Source organism: Cydia amplana, chromosome 8 (genome assembly GCF_948474715.1).
Source record: "Cydia amplana chromosome 8, ilCydAmpl1.1, whole genome shotgun sequence".
Classification (NCBI taxonomy): Eukaryota; Metazoa; Arthropoda; class Insecta; order Lepidoptera; family Tortricidae; genus Cydia; species Cydia amplana.
Window position 1 is genome coordinate 17,040,507 of NC_086076.1, and position 17,072 is coordinate 17,057,578.

The 17,072-nt window shown below is 45.3% G+C and overlaps 1 protein-coding gene across 1 annotated transcript in view; it reads left to right on the forward strand.

Annotated features, from left to right (window-relative positions):
* The window catches only part of LOC134650156 (2-oxoglutarate dehydrogenase complex component E1), a 49,876-nt gene that overhangs the window by 28,739 nt on the left and 4,065 nt on the right, over positions 1 to 17,072 (forward strand). Inside the window, exons 11-21 of the mRNA XM_063505013.1 lie at positions 800 to 885; positions 1,501 to 1,680; positions 4,924 to 5,104; positions 5,780 to 5,998; positions 6,570 to 6,763; positions 8,890 to 9,143; positions 10,686 to 10,798; positions 11,767 to 11,954; positions 13,022 to 13,115; positions 14,608 to 14,800; positions 16,035 to 16,172. Of these exons, the coding sequence (XP_063361083.1) occupies positions 800 to 885; positions 1,501 to 1,680; positions 4,924 to 5,104; positions 5,780 to 5,998; positions 6,570 to 6,763; positions 8,890 to 9,143; positions 10,686 to 10,798; positions 11,767 to 11,954; positions 13,022 to 13,115; positions 14,608 to 14,800; positions 16,035 to 16,172 (1,840 nt within the window). The remainder of the gene's footprint in view (positions 1 to 799; positions 886 to 1,500; positions 1,681 to 4,923; positions 5,105 to 5,779; positions 5,999 to 6,569; positions 6,764 to 8,889; positions 9,144 to 10,685; positions 10,799 to 11,766; positions 11,955 to 13,021; positions 13,116 to 14,607; positions 14,801 to 16,034; positions 16,173 to 17,072) is intronic.

Consider the following 17,072-nt stretch of genomic DNA (forward strand, 5'->3'; position numbering starts at 1 on the left):
TAGACATTGTATTCACTTACAGTGTAAACTCCGTATAACGTCATTCGATATAACGTTTCACTCCCTATAACGTCGACATTTTTGCCTCTTGTTGGTTTACTTTAATATTAACTTCTCTCTATTTAACGAAAACTCTCTATAACGTTAAAAGTGTCCGGTCCCTTGAGTGTCGCTAATATAGAGTTTACACGTACTTTTAAATAAATATTGTGCATATTCCAGTGAAAACAACCAACTTTAAAATATTAGAAGTTCTTTATTGAACAACAACATATGTATAAACTATAAAGTAACAATAAAGTAACCTAAATAAAATTAAAATTAATATTAGGTTCAGTGAAAGTCCAAGGTTTTTTTCCTCTTTTTATGGAATTCGCATTTTATTTTTGGGCATTTTCGCTTAACTGTGCAATGACGGCCGGTTAGCAATCGTTACAAAACTGACGGTCATTGTCAAAACCCATTCATTTTGTCAGGAAAGTGACAGTTAGACGTGACTAAGGGTGGTGTTCCATCTGTCCAATTTATTTGTCCTATGTGTGCAATACACATCTCACATTTTGGTTAGTGAGAGAATGAGATGCAATGACATTGGACAAAGAAATTGGACAGGTGGAATACCACTCACTGAACCACATTGACATTTATGCGGGTTAAAGGAAATTTTCCAAACAAAAAACAACCACAAAGATAACATCTCTAGTTAAAGTAAGTAATAATAGTTTATAAGTCTTGTTATTGGATAAGATGTGTTAGCTATAGTTTTGCCTAACTAATGTGTGTACTTTCTTTTGCGCAGGTCGTCTCAATGTGTTGGCGAACGTGTGCCGTAAGCCTCTGCATCAGCTGTTCACCCAGTTCGCGGGTCTCGAAGCCGAAGATGATGTAAATATTGCTTTCAAATCTTTCAATATTTACTTTTAATGATTATATTGATGATTAAGTTCTCCTTTTATTAGTCTTCGTCATAATAGAAACAGAGGATAAAATAATATTAATTTGACACGGCTACAATAAAAATTGTTAGGTAGGTACAGTCAGCAGCAAAAGTTGCTAAGCGGGCGAGGTAAATAATCTTGACGCGACTTTATTGTTAAGAGAATAAGAGCGCGTCAAGGTATTATGAAAGCCTCGCCCGCTTAACAACTTCTGCTGCTGACTGTACTTATTTTGTTGGTATGTAATTGGAAAGCTTGTAATTGTATTGAAAGTATGTCATCATACTAAAGGAAAAATGACTGACCTTGCGGAATTGTAACTTGTTATACAAGCTGAAGTCTCTTTCTACTCCATCCATTAGAAAGGGACTTCGGTAAGTTAGCATACTAAACCTCTCGAGGATACACTGTGTTGTCTGTGGTGATGGCGTGGGAATAGTTTTTACTTTTTACCACTTTTTTTTGTTAATAAGCTTAAATAGCCTGTAAAGTGGTATCTTAGGTGTCTGACAGGTAAAATATCTGTTTTCCCATTAAATTTTTTATTAAATTTCTTCCACAGGGCTCCGGTGACGTCAAATACCACTTGGGAACCTACATCGAGCGCCTGAACCGCGTCACGAACAAAAACATCCGCCTCGCCGTCTGCGCCAACCCGTCCCATCTCGAGGCCGTCGACCCCGTCGTGCAGGGCAAGACTCGCGCTGAGCAGTTCTACCGTGGCGACAATGAGGGCAAAAAGGTAAATTACACCTTGTGTCTATAGCAATATGGTCGAGTTTAGGGATCCCCTTCCCAACCCCTCTCATCTCGAGGCCGTCGACCCCGTCGTGCAGGGCAAGACTCGCGCTGAGCAGTTCTACCGTGGCGACAACGAGGGCAAAAAGGTAAATTACACCTTGTGTCTATAGCAATATGGTCGAGTTTAGGGATCCCCTTCCCAACCCCTCTCATCTCGAGGCCGTCGACCCCGTCGTGCAGGGCAAGACTCGCGCTGAGCAGTTCTACCGTGGCGACAACGAGGGCAAAAAGGTAAATTACACCTTGTCTGTATAGCAATATGGTTCAGTTTAGGAACTCGGGCGCGTTTTGCAGACTAAAAGGCATCTGATTGAAAGCATAGGTTTCGCAAAATAACCTCTAATAAAGAGTCTGTGCGGAAAGAGAAGAGTCGTGAAATGTATTGGGCCCCATACATTGCACGACTCTTCTCTTTCCGCACACACTCTAGTCCCGCTTTTCCGTACATTTACGTTTTAACTCAGTGATCTATGCTGTCCCATCTCGAGGCCGTCGACCCCGTCGTGCAGGGCAAGACGCGCTGAGCAGTTCTACCGTGGCGATAACGAGGGCAAAAAGGTGAAATAGACTTTACTTCATCGCAATATGGTCGAGTTTAGGGATCCCCTGTAGGAACTGCCAACCCGTCCCATCTCGAGGCTGTTGACCCCGTCGTGCAGGGCAAGACTCGCGCTGAGCAGTTCTACCGTGCCGACAACGAGGGCAAAAAGGTAAATTACACCTTGTGCCTATAGCAATATGGTCGAGTTTAGGGATCCCCTTCCCAACCCCTCTCATCTCGAGGCCGTCAACCCCGTCGTGCAGGGCAAGACTCGCGCTGAGCAGTTCTACCGTGGCGACAACGAGGGCAAAAAGGTAAATTACACCTTGTGCCTATAGCAATATGGTCGAGTTTAGGGATCCCCTTCCCAACCCCTCTCATCTCGAGGCCGTCAACCCCGTCGTGCAGGGCAAGACTCGCGCTGAGCAGTTCTGCCGTGGCGACAACGAGGGCAAAAAGGTAAATTACACCTTGTGTCTATAGCAATATGGTCGAGTTTAGGGATCCCCTTCCCAACCCCTCTCATCTCGAGGCCGTCAACCCCGTCGTGCAGGGCAAGACTCGCGCTGAGCAGTTCTACCGTGGCGACAACGAGGGCAAAAAGGTAAATTACACCTTGTGTCTATAGCAATATGGTCGAGTTTAGGGATCCCCTTCCCAACCCCTCTCATCTCGAGGCCGTCAACCCCGTCGTGCAGGGCAAGACTCGCGCTGAGCAGTTCTGCCGTGGCGACAACGAGGGCAAAAAGGTAAATTACACCTTGTGTCTATAGCAATATGGTCGAGTTTAGGGATCCCCTTCCCAACCCCTCTCATCTTGAGGCCGTCAACCCCGTCGTGCAGGGCAAGACTCGCGCTGAGCAGTTCTACCGTGGCGATAACGAGGGCAAAAAGGTAAATTACACCTTGTCTCCATAGCAATATGGTTCAGTTTAATATTTCACTTGGGCGCGTTTTGCAGACTAGGCATCTGATTGAAAGTATAGGTTTCGCATGCGGTGACAAATTGTGGCGTTCCATACCTAAAGGGTCCTTAAGCCCCAGATACGAGTACAATTCCAATGCTTGTCTCTTAGTAAGAAGGTTGCCAGTATTCTGGTGTTTATGATGACAAACACTTGAGGTAACCTTTGACGGCGTTAGTCATAAAAATCAAGTTAATCAGCTGATGATCGTCGTTTGTCCCTCTCTATGGCATAACAACAGATAGGGACAAACGACGATCATCAACTGACTAAGTTAGCAGCCGTTTATGAATAACGCCATGAATCCCTATAAGATATTTGATTGTAGCAGACGTGCTTCTCAACCTAAAAGGTTATCATAAGGTGATTTTCCTTTCCCCTTCCCAAGATATTAAAGTGTATTCATCCTTACGTGTCTTTATCATGTAAACAAACAAACGTCAAATCCATAGAAAATGTAGACATCGTAATGTCAGATGTTTTTGAGGTAATCCGTTCGTTACTGCGATTTTTGATGAAAAACTTATTAGAAATTATATTTTTCAGTGGTTAATTGGTTGATTTCAATACTTTGTTAGTTTCTTTAAGTATACAACAACATTTTAAGTGATGAATATTGAGAAAAATGTGATAATGTCTTCGAGCAGTGTTTGTTTACATGATAGGACAAGTAAGGATGAATACACTTTAGATGTTGAATCTTTGAGACCAAGTGATGTTATAAAATAGGTTTACTTGGTGACTAGCAGATGCTTTAGATAGTTTATTAATGCGAGGAAAAGTAGCAATACCCACTTCAAATTCAGTGACTTCTTGCTTTTAATAACGTGTCTAGACATCTTCAAATCTAATCATAAGTGGACTGTGTTTATACTTTGTCAAGATTTGTTTGTGATTAAACCTTGTCAAGATAAATAATACAATTTACTGATAATAATTTTAATTAATAAATCACTACGTAGTATAAAACAAAGTCGGTTCCCGCTGTCTGTTTGTCTGTATGTATGCTTAGATCTTTAAAACTAAGCAACGGATTTTGATGCGGTTTTTTTTAAATAGAGTGATTCAAGAGGAAGGTTTATGTATAATTTGTTAACCCGTGCGAAGCCGGGGCGGGTCGCTAGTATAACATAAATAAATGAGCGTTTTATAATGCCACTTTCATTAATTTTGTATATTTTTATAAATTTTGTGTTATTTCTACTTAGAATCACGAGCTCTTTCTAATCCTAATGGAATAAAAAAAATGCTTCAGAGTTTTTTTACTATTGTGTTACCAGTTCCCCATATACTTTGTATGGCGGTAACAAAACGGAGTTTGAAAAATGTATGGACATTTTAAGAAACTTTTTGCTCCTATAAGGGTGAAAAGCGCTCGCGATCCTGACTAGAAATAACATAAACCTGGCAAAAAAAAAATTGCAGGTGTATTTTTTCGATCAAGACCAGTAGGTAGGTACTAGGTAAGTAGGTAGGTAGGTAGGTAGGTAATTTATTAATTTCCGCTACCTAAAGGTTGTCTGGAAGAGATCGCTTTTTAGCGATAAGACCGCCTGTTGTTTAACCTCTTCTTCCTGTATTATCTGTATTGTTTTCTGTAATGAGGTGTGCAATAAAGAGTATTTGTATTGTATTGTACTACCATTAAAAAAACTTATAATTAATCGTTTGTCCATAGGTCATGTCCATTCTGCTGCACGGCGACGCAGCCTTCGCCGGCCAGGGCGTGGTGTTCGAAACCATGCACTTGTCGGACCTGCCCGCCTACACCACCCACGGCACCATCCACATCGTGGCCAACAACCAGATCGGCTTCACCACCGACCCTCGCCATTCACGCTCCTCAGCCTACTGCACAGGTATGTCCATCGTGTGGTACAGCAGGCAGGGCGTGGTGTATGAGACCATGTACTTGTCGGACCTGCCCGCCTACACGACTCACGGCACCATCCACATCGTGGCCAACAACCAGATCGGCTTCACCACCGACCCTCGTCATTCACGCTCCTCAGCCTACTGCACAGGTATGTCCATCGTGTGGTACAGCAGGCAGGGCGTGGTGTATGAGACCATGTACTTGTCGGACCTGCCCGCCTACACGACTCACGGCACTGTCCACATTGTCGCCAACAACCAGCTTAGCTTCACCTCACCGCAGGTCAATACTGCTCTTGTCCAATTAATACATCATTATTTGCAGTGATGTCCGTCCTGGGTGCCTAGCCAACATGCCAATCGTTTACCGCCAGAAACGCCAATGTCTCTGTCGCACTTCTGTTACGATTACAAATCAACTGGTGTTTTTCGGTTTTTATGACAAGCTGTACTGACATAGCATTTGTAGCATATCGCCGTGGTACGTTATTATCTGTTTGTTAGAAAAAAATAGGTAAAATATGATGAGGGCACAAGAGAAAGTCAAACTTATAACAGCGACGGTGCAATAAGCTTGCCGCCTTTCGTGGCACTTGGTTATCTTTAAATCTGCCCCAGACAGGAGCACAATGCTTATAAGCTTATTTATTTGGTTTCAGACGTAGCCCGCGTAGTGAACGCTCCAATCTTCCACGTGAACGGCGACAACCCCGAGGCGGTCATGCACGTGTGCAACGTGGCCGCCGAGTGGCGCGCCACCTTCCACAAGGACGTGGTCATCGACATCGTCAGCTACCGCCGGAACGGCCACAACGAGGTCGACGAACCCATGTTCACGCAACCCCTCATGTACCAGAAGATCAGAAACACTAAGCCTGGTAAGAAAAAACCCTATATTATAGTTGACACTTTTTAAGCTTACCGTTTAGCACATGAGAGATTATCTTGTGAACAACCCGACCCGTGAACAAGATGCATGTAAAGTCTGCGTCGAAATATCGGGAGCTCAAAAACAATACGAAAGGTAATCACGGTTCATATCCCGGTCTATATAAAGTACCCTCCAATTTAGAACGGATTTAAATCTTCTCGGTCAGAGGTGGTTTAGCTTTATTTGACGTTCTTAGGAACCTTATGCGCATTGTAATATGCCTACTTGAAAAATAAACTATCATTATCTCTTTATATTTCCGGACCTCTTAATCCCAGTACGGGAGTGCCTCGCAGCCCAAACGGCATTCAACTGAAAACATTTTTTAATGTTCATGAAACGATTGTACCCTCAAAGTCTACAGAATTTTTAATTGAATTTTGATTGTTTTTGTCTATTCTTAGTCATCATTCGCTTGCCCTTGTCCCATTCACTTCATTCCCATTCAGTCGGCGCACCATCTTTTTATTCCATACCTCTCTGTCGTCTCACCATTCACTTGCGTTTTCTATTCTCAGTGCTGGACAAATACGCCGCCCAGCTCATCTCTGAAGGCGTCGTGACCGCGGAAGAGGTCAAAGACGTGCGCGATAAGTACGAGAAGATCTGCGAGGACGCCTACAACCAGGCCAAGCAGGAGACAACCATCAAGTACAAGGACTGGCTCGACTCGCCCTGGTCCGGCTTCTTCGAGGGCAAGGACCCCCTTAAGGTAACTAGCTGACAAGTAGCGAGGATACAGCCAGGTCAAGCAGGAGACCCACATCAAGTACAAGGACTGGCTCGACTCCCCCTGGCCCGGTTTCTTCGAGGGCAAGTACCCCCTTAAGGTAACTAGCTGACAAGTAGCGAGGATACAGTCAGGCCAAGCACGAGACCCACATCAAGTACAAGGACTGGCTCGACTCGCCCTGGTCCGGCTTCTTCGAGGGCAAGGACCCCCTTAAGGTAACTAGCTGACAAGTAGCGAGGATACAGCCAGGTCAAGCAGGAGACCCACATCAAGTACAAGGACTGGCTCAACTCCCCCTGGCCCGGTTTCTTCGAGGGCAAGTACCCCCTTAAGGTAACTAGCTGACAAGTAGCAAGGATACAGCCAGGCAAATCAGGAAACAACCATCAAGTACAAGGACTGGCTCGACTCGCCCTGGTCCGGCTTCTTCGAGGGCAAGGACCCCCTTAAGGTAACTAGCTGACAAGTAGCGAGGATACAGCCAGGTCAAGCAGGAGACCCACATCAAGTACAAGGACTGGCTCGACTCGCCCTGGTCCGGCTTCTTCGAGGGCAAGGACCCCCTTAAGGTAACTAGCTGACAAGTAGCGAGGATACAGCCAGGTCAAGCAGGAGACCCACATCAAGTACAAGGACTGGCTCGACTCGCCCTGGTCCGGCTTCTTCGAGGGCAAGGACCCCCTTAAGGTAACTAGCTGACAAGTAGCGAGGATACAGTCAGGCCAAGCAGGAGACAACCATCAAGTACAAGGACTGGCTCGACTCCCCCTGGTCTGGTTTCTTCGAGGGCAAGGATCCCCTTAAGGTAACTAGCTGACAAGTAGCGAGGATACAGCCAGGCCAAGCAGGAGACAACCATCAAGTACAAGGACTGGCTCGACTCCCCCTGGTCCGGCTTCTTCGAGGGCAAGGACCCCCTTAAGGTAACTAGCTGACAAGTAGCGAGGATACAGTCAGGCCAAGCAGGAGACAACCATCAAGTACAAGGACTGGCTCGACTCCCCCTGGTCTGGTTTCTTCGAGGGCAAGGATCCCCTTAAGGTAACTAGCTGACAAGTAGCGAGGATACAGCCAGGCCAAGCAGGAGACAACCATCAAGTACAAGGACTGGCTCGACTCGCTCTGGTCCGGCTTCTTCGAGGGCAAGGACCCCCTTAAGGTAACTAGCTGACAAGTAGCGAGGATACAGTCAGGCCAAGCAGGAGACAACCATCAAGTACAAGGACTGGCTCGACTCCCCCTGGTCCGGTTTCTTCGAGGGCAAGGACCCCCTTAAGGTAACTAGCTGACAAGTAGCGAGGATACAGTCAGGCCAAGCAGGAGACAACCATCAAGTACAAGGACTGGCTCGACTCCCCCTGGTCCGGTTTCTTCGAGGGCAAGGACCCCCTTAAGGTAACTAGCTGACAAGTAGCGAGGATACAGTCAGGCCAAGCAGGAGACAACCATCAAGTACAAGGACTGGCTCGACTCGCCCTGGTCCGGCTTCTTCGAGGGCAAGGACCCCCTTAAGGTAACTAGCTGACAAGTAGCGAGGATACAGTCAGGCCAAGCACGAGACCCACATCAAGTACAAGGACTGGCTCGACTCGCCCTGGTCCGGCTTCTTCGAGGGCAAGGACCCCCTTAAAGTAATTATCATCGTCCTTTTAGGGTCTCTATTGTTTCGCAAAAAGTTTTAAGTCATAATGGTTGCCCGCATTTTCGTTAGTCATAATTTATTTGGTTCAGAAACGCGTCACTTTTCAGGATTGCCATAAAACAAACCTAACCTATCTATAAAATAACCTTACGAAAATCCTGAAAAGTTAAGGTTTTCAGTTTTATGACTATTGATAATATGACATACAATACATTATGACTTAAAACTTTACGGGAAACAACAGGGATCTCCTTTGTTAATGTCCTTTTTTTCGTTCTCTTGTTTTTTCGACCAGAGTCGTGTCCGAACGAAATTGTAACATAAACAAATTAGGTTTTTGATTTTTGTGACCCTTCAGATAGGTCAAATCATTAGTTTAATTTTTATTGCCTACTATTTAATTTTCTTCAAGACAATAATAACAATTCAATTTCGTTTACTAACTAATAAATATTGTCCGCAGATGTCCCCGAGCGGCGTTGTAGAGGAGACCCTCGTCCACATCGGCAAGCGTTTCTCAGCCCCTCCCCCGAATGCGGCCGAGTTCGAGATCCACAAGGGTCTACTCCGTATCCTCAAGTCGCGTATGGAGATGGTTGAGAACCGAACCGTCGACTGGGCCTTAGCTGAGGCCATGGCGTTTGGTTCCCTCTTGAAGGAGGGCATCCACGTCAGGCTGTCCGGAGAGGATGTCGAGCGTGGCACCTTCTCGCATAGGTAAGTTGTTCAAGGGTCTGCTTCGTATCCTCAAGTCGCGTATGGAGATGGTTGAGAACCGAACCGTCGACTGGGCCTTAGCTGAGGCCATGGCGTTTGGTTCACTCTTGAAGGAGGGCATCCACGTCAGGCTGTCCGGAGAGGATGTCGAGCGTGGCACCTTCTCGCATAGGTAAGTTGTTCAAGGGTCTGCTTCGTATCCTCAAGTCGCGTATGGAGATGGTTGAGAACCGAACCGTCGACTGGGCCTTAGCTGAGGCCATGGCGTTTGGTTCACTCTTGAAGGAGGGCATCCACGTCAGGCTGTCCGGAGAGGATGTCGAGCGTGGCACCTTCTCGCATAGGTAAGTTGTTCAAGGGTCTGCTTCGTATCCTCAAGTCGCGTATGGAGATGGTCGAGAACCGAACCGTCGACTGGGCTCTGGCTAAGGCCATGGCGTTTGGTTCCCTCTTGAAGGAGGGCATCCACGTCAGGCTGTCCGGAGAGGATGTCGAGCGTGGCACCTTCTCGCATAGGTAAGTTCTAAGGGTCTGCTCCGTATCAAGTCGCGCGTGGAGATGAAGAATCAAACCGTTGACTGGGCCTTAGCTGAGGCCATGGCGTTTGGTTCCCTCTTGAAAGAGGGTATCCACGTCAGGCTGTCCGGAGAGGATGTAGAGCGTGGCACCTTCTCGCATAGGTAAATTGTTCAAGGGTCTGCTGCGTATCCTCAAGTCTCGTATGGAGATGGTCGAGAACCGAACCGTCGACTGGGCCTTAGCTGAGGCCATGGCGTTTGGTTCCCTTTTGAAGGATGGTATCCACGTCAGGCTGTCCGGAGATGTAGAGCGTGGCATCTTCTCGCATTGGTAAGTTCAATTTCCAAGGGTCTGCCTCCGTATCAAGTCAAGAGAGTTTGGTTCTTTCTTGATGGATACTGTCAGCGGGCGCAGCATGGTTCCATTTTTATCGCCTGTCACTATGCCCGTCACTTTCGCACTGACATACTTGTTAGAACGTGACAGGCATGCTGACAAGCGATAAAAATGCGACCGTGCGGCAGTAGTCGCTGGAGGGGTCGTCGAGCGTGGCACCTCTTATATATCAGACTCCTCTCGTAAAAGTGTTAGAAGTCTGTGTCATATTTTCATGTCGAAAATAACTTGATTTAGAAAACGTTTCGTCGGCTCATCAGTAGGGGCTAAACACCCAATCTTTTTCGCGATTTCGGGTTACGTCCCTCAGTAAAGTTTATTCAACCTATAGTTCGTTTTTTTAGCATTAGAAATAAGCTAAACAATCTTGATGTGTCTTTTAATTGAAAAACACATTTTAAAAATAAGTTACGGTAAATATGTAACAATTATGAATCTAATACGATCTTTTACAGTCTTCTGCTTTCATAAGTGATAGTTATTGATTTATAAAAAGTGTTATTCAATTAAAAGACATGTCAAAATCGCTTAGCTTCTTTCAAGTTCTTTCTAATGCTAAAAAAAACGAACTATAGTGTGACCATAGGTTGAACAAACTCGTCTTATAACCATGTGGTATGTTTGCAGGCATCACGTGCTGCACCACCAGAAGGTGGATAAGGCGACCTACTGCCCGCTCGCGCACCTCTACCCCGACCAGGCGCCCTACACCGTGTGCAACAGCTCGCTGTCCGAATACGGTCAGTCGTAGTCAATTATGATACTGTCTTTATATCTGTTGCAGCCTCTTCGACTGTACGTCTCTAGGTCAGTGGTTCTCAATCTTTTTTTTTTTTTTTTATGATATAGGAAGCAAACGAACAGACGGATCACCTGATGGTAAGCGATTACCGCCGCCCATGGACACCCGCAACACCAGAAGGGTTGCAAGCGCGTTGCCGGCCTTTAAGATGAGAGTACGCTCTTTTCTTGAAGGTTTGAAGATCGTATCGGTCCGGAAATACCGCAGGCGACAGTTCATTCCACAGTTTGGCTGTGTGTGTTTTTTGACGGAACCCTTTTTGGAAAGCGAAATACTTGATGGAACCCTACAATACGGTGGCGGCATAGTAAAATTTTTCGAGGCGACTAAAGCATAGTGTTCTAAATTCTTGCGGAACCCCTGCAGGGGTGTCGCGGAACCCTAGGGTTCCGCGGAACACACTTAGAGAATGGCTGCTCTAGGTGAATCGAGGGCGGGGTGTCTTCCTTTATCCAAGGATTGGCACGTCATCGTCAGCCCTTGTCCAGAGTGGGTGGCAAAAAAATTAAAAACAAACTTCGATACATTGGGATCTTAGTTTCTCGTGTTATCATATAGGTGCCTATGATCCCCAATTTATTAAAGACACTTTCGGAACCAATTTGGGAATTATTTTTCTCTTTGAAAGTACTTCTTGTTGGTCCCGTTGTCATCTGGTCAGGATTTGATGATGGAATCTTGAAGACTTTTAGGGATCTACATGTAATTAGATTTGGTGACTGCACAGGCTGATTTGGTGATTGGTGGGACTGCTGACGAAAATCATGATACTATAGCATGTTAGACTTGTTATTTTTCTGTTAGTAACCCATGCATTTGCTCTTAAGAATAAGGAAGCCCCATTGCAGCATTGCTGAGCGTTTTGTGAAGTCGATCTTTTTGGCGAAAGTTACCTCTTTCTTGCAGGTGTGCTCGGCTTCGAAGTGGGTTACTCCGTGACCAACCCCAACGCCCTGGTGCTATGGGAGGCGCAGTTCGGGGACTTCAACAACGTGGCCCAGTGCATCATCGACCAGTTCATCTCGTCCGGGCAGGCCAAGTGGGTCCGCCAGTCCGGCATCGTGCTGTTGCAGCCTCACGGCATGGAGGGCATGGTGAGTGACAGAGACAACAGCCACGGCCCACGGAGACGGTCATCTCAGGACAGTCCCGATGTATGCCACCAGGGATGTTGCGGATGCCGATTTTTTGACATCCGCGGATGCGGATGCGGATTTTTAAAGGCTCACATCCGCAGATGCGGATGTCAAGATAGGTATATAATAAAAAACGTCAAATAGTACATTTTTATTTCAAAAAACCGGCCAAGTGCGAGTCGGACTCGCGTTCCAAGGGTTCCGTACATTAAGTCCCATTCACACTTGACTGCTCATTTCTAATAGGTTTTTTTGGCTAATGACTAAATTACCCAGTAGTCTAGCACTTACGCCGATGCTAAGACGTTTCTGTACCGACCTGTTCCACATCCGCATCCGCATTAAACTCCGCATTTATTTTATGCGGATGCAGATGCGGATGTTGAAAATAATGCGGAAGTTCCGCGGTTGCGGATGCGGATATTCGCAACATCCCTGAATTCCCTGATCTAAACCATGTCAAATTCCATAGGTTTGGTCTGACACAGAAGTCCGTTAAGACAGGCGTGGCTCACTACGCGATTTCGTCGCGTCGCTACGGCCCACACAAATTTTGGTGTCTAGCAGTAGTGGTTGCCGCGCACCGGAACTGACGCCTGCTCGCGCTTGCTATATCTCTCATAATACATAGACGCGTTTTGTTAGGTCTCATTTAGACGGGGCGACACTCGCATGCGAGTTTCATTACATTGCGTTATTTGATGGGTCGGCTGAATTGATGTAACCTCGATGGTCCGCAATATAACTAAAATCGTATACGAGTTCGCGCGCTGTCATAGAGAGTGAACCTTCTGTACCTAGTACTATTATTTGTTCTGTGGTTAAGGCTCACCCCATTGTTACACCTTTGCATTTTTCACAAGATTTGATACGATTCTCGCATTAACGAGTGCTTGTATACCTTGTTTTTTTAGCATTAGGAAGAACGTCCTCAAAAACACGAGGATTTTTAATGGGCAAAAAATATGTAGCAAAAAAACTCGTATAAAAATGTAAAAAGTGAACGTTGTAGTTGTTTTGCGCAGGGCCCCGAGCACTCGTCGGCGCGCCTGGAGCGCTTCCTGCAGATGAGCTCCGACGACCCCGACTACATGCCGCCCGAGAGCAACGACTACGAAGGTCAGTTGACACACAAAAAAAAAAGCGGCCAAGTGCGAGTCGGACTCGCCCATGAAGGGTTCCGTATTTAGGCGATTTATAACGTATTAAAAAAAAACTACTTACTAGATCTCGTTCAAACCAATTTTCGGTGGAAGTTTACATGGTAATGTACATCATATATTTTTTTTAGTTTTATCATTCTCTTATTTTAGAAGTTACAGGGGGGGGGGGGGGGGGGGGGACACACATTTTATCACTTTGGAAGTGTCTCTCGCGCAAACTATTCAGTTTAGAAAAAAATGATATTAGAAACCTCAATATCATTTTTGAAGACCTATCCATAGATACCCCACACGTATGGGTTTGATGAAAAAAAAAATTTTGAGTTTCAGTTCGAAGTATGGGGAACCCCAAAAATTTATTGTTTTTTTTCTATTTTTGTGTGAAAATCTTAATGCGGTTCACAGAATACATCTACTTACCAAGTTTCAACAGTATAGTTCTTATAGTTTCGGAGAAAAGTGGCTGTGCCATACGGACGGACAGACAGACGGACAGACGGACAGACAGACAGACAGACAGACAGACATGACGAATCTATAAGGGTTCCGTTTTTTGCCATTTGGCTACGGAACCCTAAAAACAATAAGAACAAAACACTCACAGACGCTCGCAAAAATGGCAATTTGGAACCGAAGAAAACATTTTGGGTGTAATTTGGTACTTGAATTCGTGATTCAATTTAGCTGTACAAATTCAGATGCTTACTATACAGGCTTGTTTTGCGGCTTACTATAGATAAATTGGAAAAACAATTAAGTAAGTTATTATTCTTTATTGCACCAATAATTATACGTTTTACATACATGTAAAACTACAAAGAAATTTTAACAGAAAAATAGAACCAGGTATGGAAGCTTTGGGAACCTTGTATACCATTAGGAATACACACTACATATGTAGAGAATAAATAGTAGTGTTATTAATTTGTCTGTCTTCTGTAAAGCGGAGTTCTTGGTCGTATGGTCTTGGACGTAGTTTAAGGTCATACCGGTATCCTATTTCAGCGACACCGTCGTTTTTTTCTTGAGAAAAGTATGTATTTCGGAAATATCGACTTATTATTTTCTGATCTCATGATAAACGTATTATAATATTTATTTGTGAATAACTTGCGATTATGTACAAGATAAAATTACCATACAACCAAGGTCACCTTACCTAATAAATACATTCAATAGCACAATAAATATTTATTATATAATGTCAGATTTACAGAATTACACATCAAAGTAACTTAAAAAAAAACATATGATCTAAACTAACTAAAGAAACAAGAAAACTTAAAAAATTAAACACATATTACACTTAGACTAAATTTAACTAGCCGATAAAATCGCTCCGCGACCCCCCCGATGCAAAAGTGCCCATCACGCTCGCTGCGTTGCCACGTTGAACCAATAGCACAATTGAATAAATGAGAAATTACAATTAAAAACTTTGTTCCCAGTACGCCAACTGCACGATTGCAACTGGATCGTGGCCAACTGCTCGACCCCAGCCTCCCTGTTCCACATCCTGCGGCGTCAGATCGCGCTGCCGTTCCGAAAACCCCTCATCATCATGACCCCCAAGTCCCTGCTCCGCCACCCCGAGTGCAAGAGCTCCTTCGACGACATGAACGAGGGCACCAGCTTCAGGAGGTAACTGACCAATATATTGCTGGGATGAAATCTCACCTTGTGTTTAGTCTTAGCAACAAACTGTGGATGGATAGGTCATGGTGTAAAGTAGAAATAGTAGATTGTTAACCAAGGGATGAAAGGCACCCATTTGGCTGGCTGGGTCGAGCAGTTGGCCACGATCCAGTTGCAATCGTGGCGTACTGGGACGCCAACTCCACGATTGCAACTGGATCGTGGCCAACTGCTCGACCCCAGCCTCCCTGTTCCACATCCTGCGGCGTCAGATCGCGCTGCCGTTCCGCAAACCCCTCATCATCATGACCCCCAAGTCCCTGCTCCGCCACCCCGAGTGCAAGAGCTCCTTCGACGACATGAACGAGGGCACCAGCTTCAGGAGGTAACTGACCAATATATTGCTGGGATGAAATCTTACCTTGTGTTTAATCTTAGCAACAAACTGTGGATAGGTTGGTCTAAAGTCACACACATTCACAGTACATTTACTGCCATCTTTCGACACAAGATTAAAACTGTTAAGAGAGCCATTTGACTTTGATCCTTATTCCTTCACCGAATCCTTATTTATCCTTATTAATTTGTTGTTAATATTGAAATTCACGCCATCTACCCAACAGTAGGCCACAGGTCATGGCGCCATCGCTCGAAAAGCTTGCACCATACCTTTGGCCTTTTTTGACATTAACAAATTGACACATATCAGTGAAAGAATAAGGATCAAAGTCAAAAGGCGTTATAACAGTTTTAATATTCTGTCGAAAGATGGCAGTAGATTTACCGTGGATACATAACTTACTTTGACAATCTGTCTCTATTTCAAATACTCTTCGTTTTTTATTAACGAGTTTCCCGCTGATTATTTGCGCTTCTAGCGAAGCGCTGGTGGCCTAGCGGTAAGAGCGTGCGACTTGCAATCCGGAGGTCGCGGGTTCGAACCCCGGCTCGTACCAATGAGTTTTTCGGAACTTATGTACGAAATATCATTTGATATTTACCAGTCGCTTTTCGGTGAAGGAAAACATCGTGAGGAAACCGGACTAATCCCTAAACGGGCCTAGTTTACCCTCTGGGTTGGAAGGTCAGATGGCAGTCGCTTTCGTAAAAAGTAGTGCCCACGCCAATTACTGGGATTAGTTGCCAAGCGGACCCCAGGCTCCCATGAGCCGTGGCAAAATGCCGGGACAACGCGAGGAAGATGATGTGTATTCCATTTTGCAATATTTTTTTTCTACAGAGCGATCCCAGAAGAAGGTCCCGCTTCAAAGAACCCCAGCGGCGTTAAGAAGCTGGCCTTCTGCACCGGTCGCGTGTACTACGATCTGATTAAGGAGCGCCGCGAAAAGGGGCTCGAGAACGAGATTGCAATCTGCAGGTAAAACTACTTCACAAAATAAAAATAAAAACGGTTTGATTCACGCATCATCATCATATCAGCCTTTTATCGCTCACTGCTGAGCATAGGCCTCTCTTCAGTTAAGCTTTGGATTCCTCCGAAAACGGTGCCGTCATATTACGGGCGCTATATAGCGTTGACTGACGTCACTAGAACGTTGTCTATGTAAACAAGATGGCGCGGTTTCCTAGACGGCGTTACGTTACGTTGATTGTCAACGTAACGTAAGATGACGGCCGTCATGACCTTGTCGATAGTTTCGTGAACGTTTTATTAGATAGCGGTGACGCCATTTTGAATAAATGACACGAGATTTGAATAAATGATTCCGTACTACGATTATTTTCCTCTTCTGATGATATTTCATCCTCCAAGTAAATTATAGATGATCAAGCAAATCTTGTCAGTAGGAAAAGGCGCGAATTCAAATTTTCTATGGTACGTTATCCCATCGCGCCTACATTTTTCAAATTTGCCGCTTTAACCTTGGTGGATGACGGTGTGTTATGACGCCGTGGTACTTTCCACATGTCGCCACCGTAAAGACGGCCGTCTTTTGCTGCCGCTATATGACGGCCGTCATATGACGGCACCGTTTTCGGAGGAATCCAAAGCTTAACGGTGTGTTATGACGCCGTGGTACTTTCCACATGTCGCCACCGTAAAGACGGCCGTCTTTTGCTGCCGCTATATGACGGCCGTCATATGACGGCACCGTTTTCGGAGGAATCCAAAGCTTAACGGTGTGTTATGACGCCGTGGTACTTTCCACATGTCGCCACCGTAAAGACGGCCGTCTTTTGTGGCCGCTATATGACGGCCGTCATATGACGGCACCGTTTTCGGAGGAATCCAAAGCTTTACGGCACTTATCCCGGT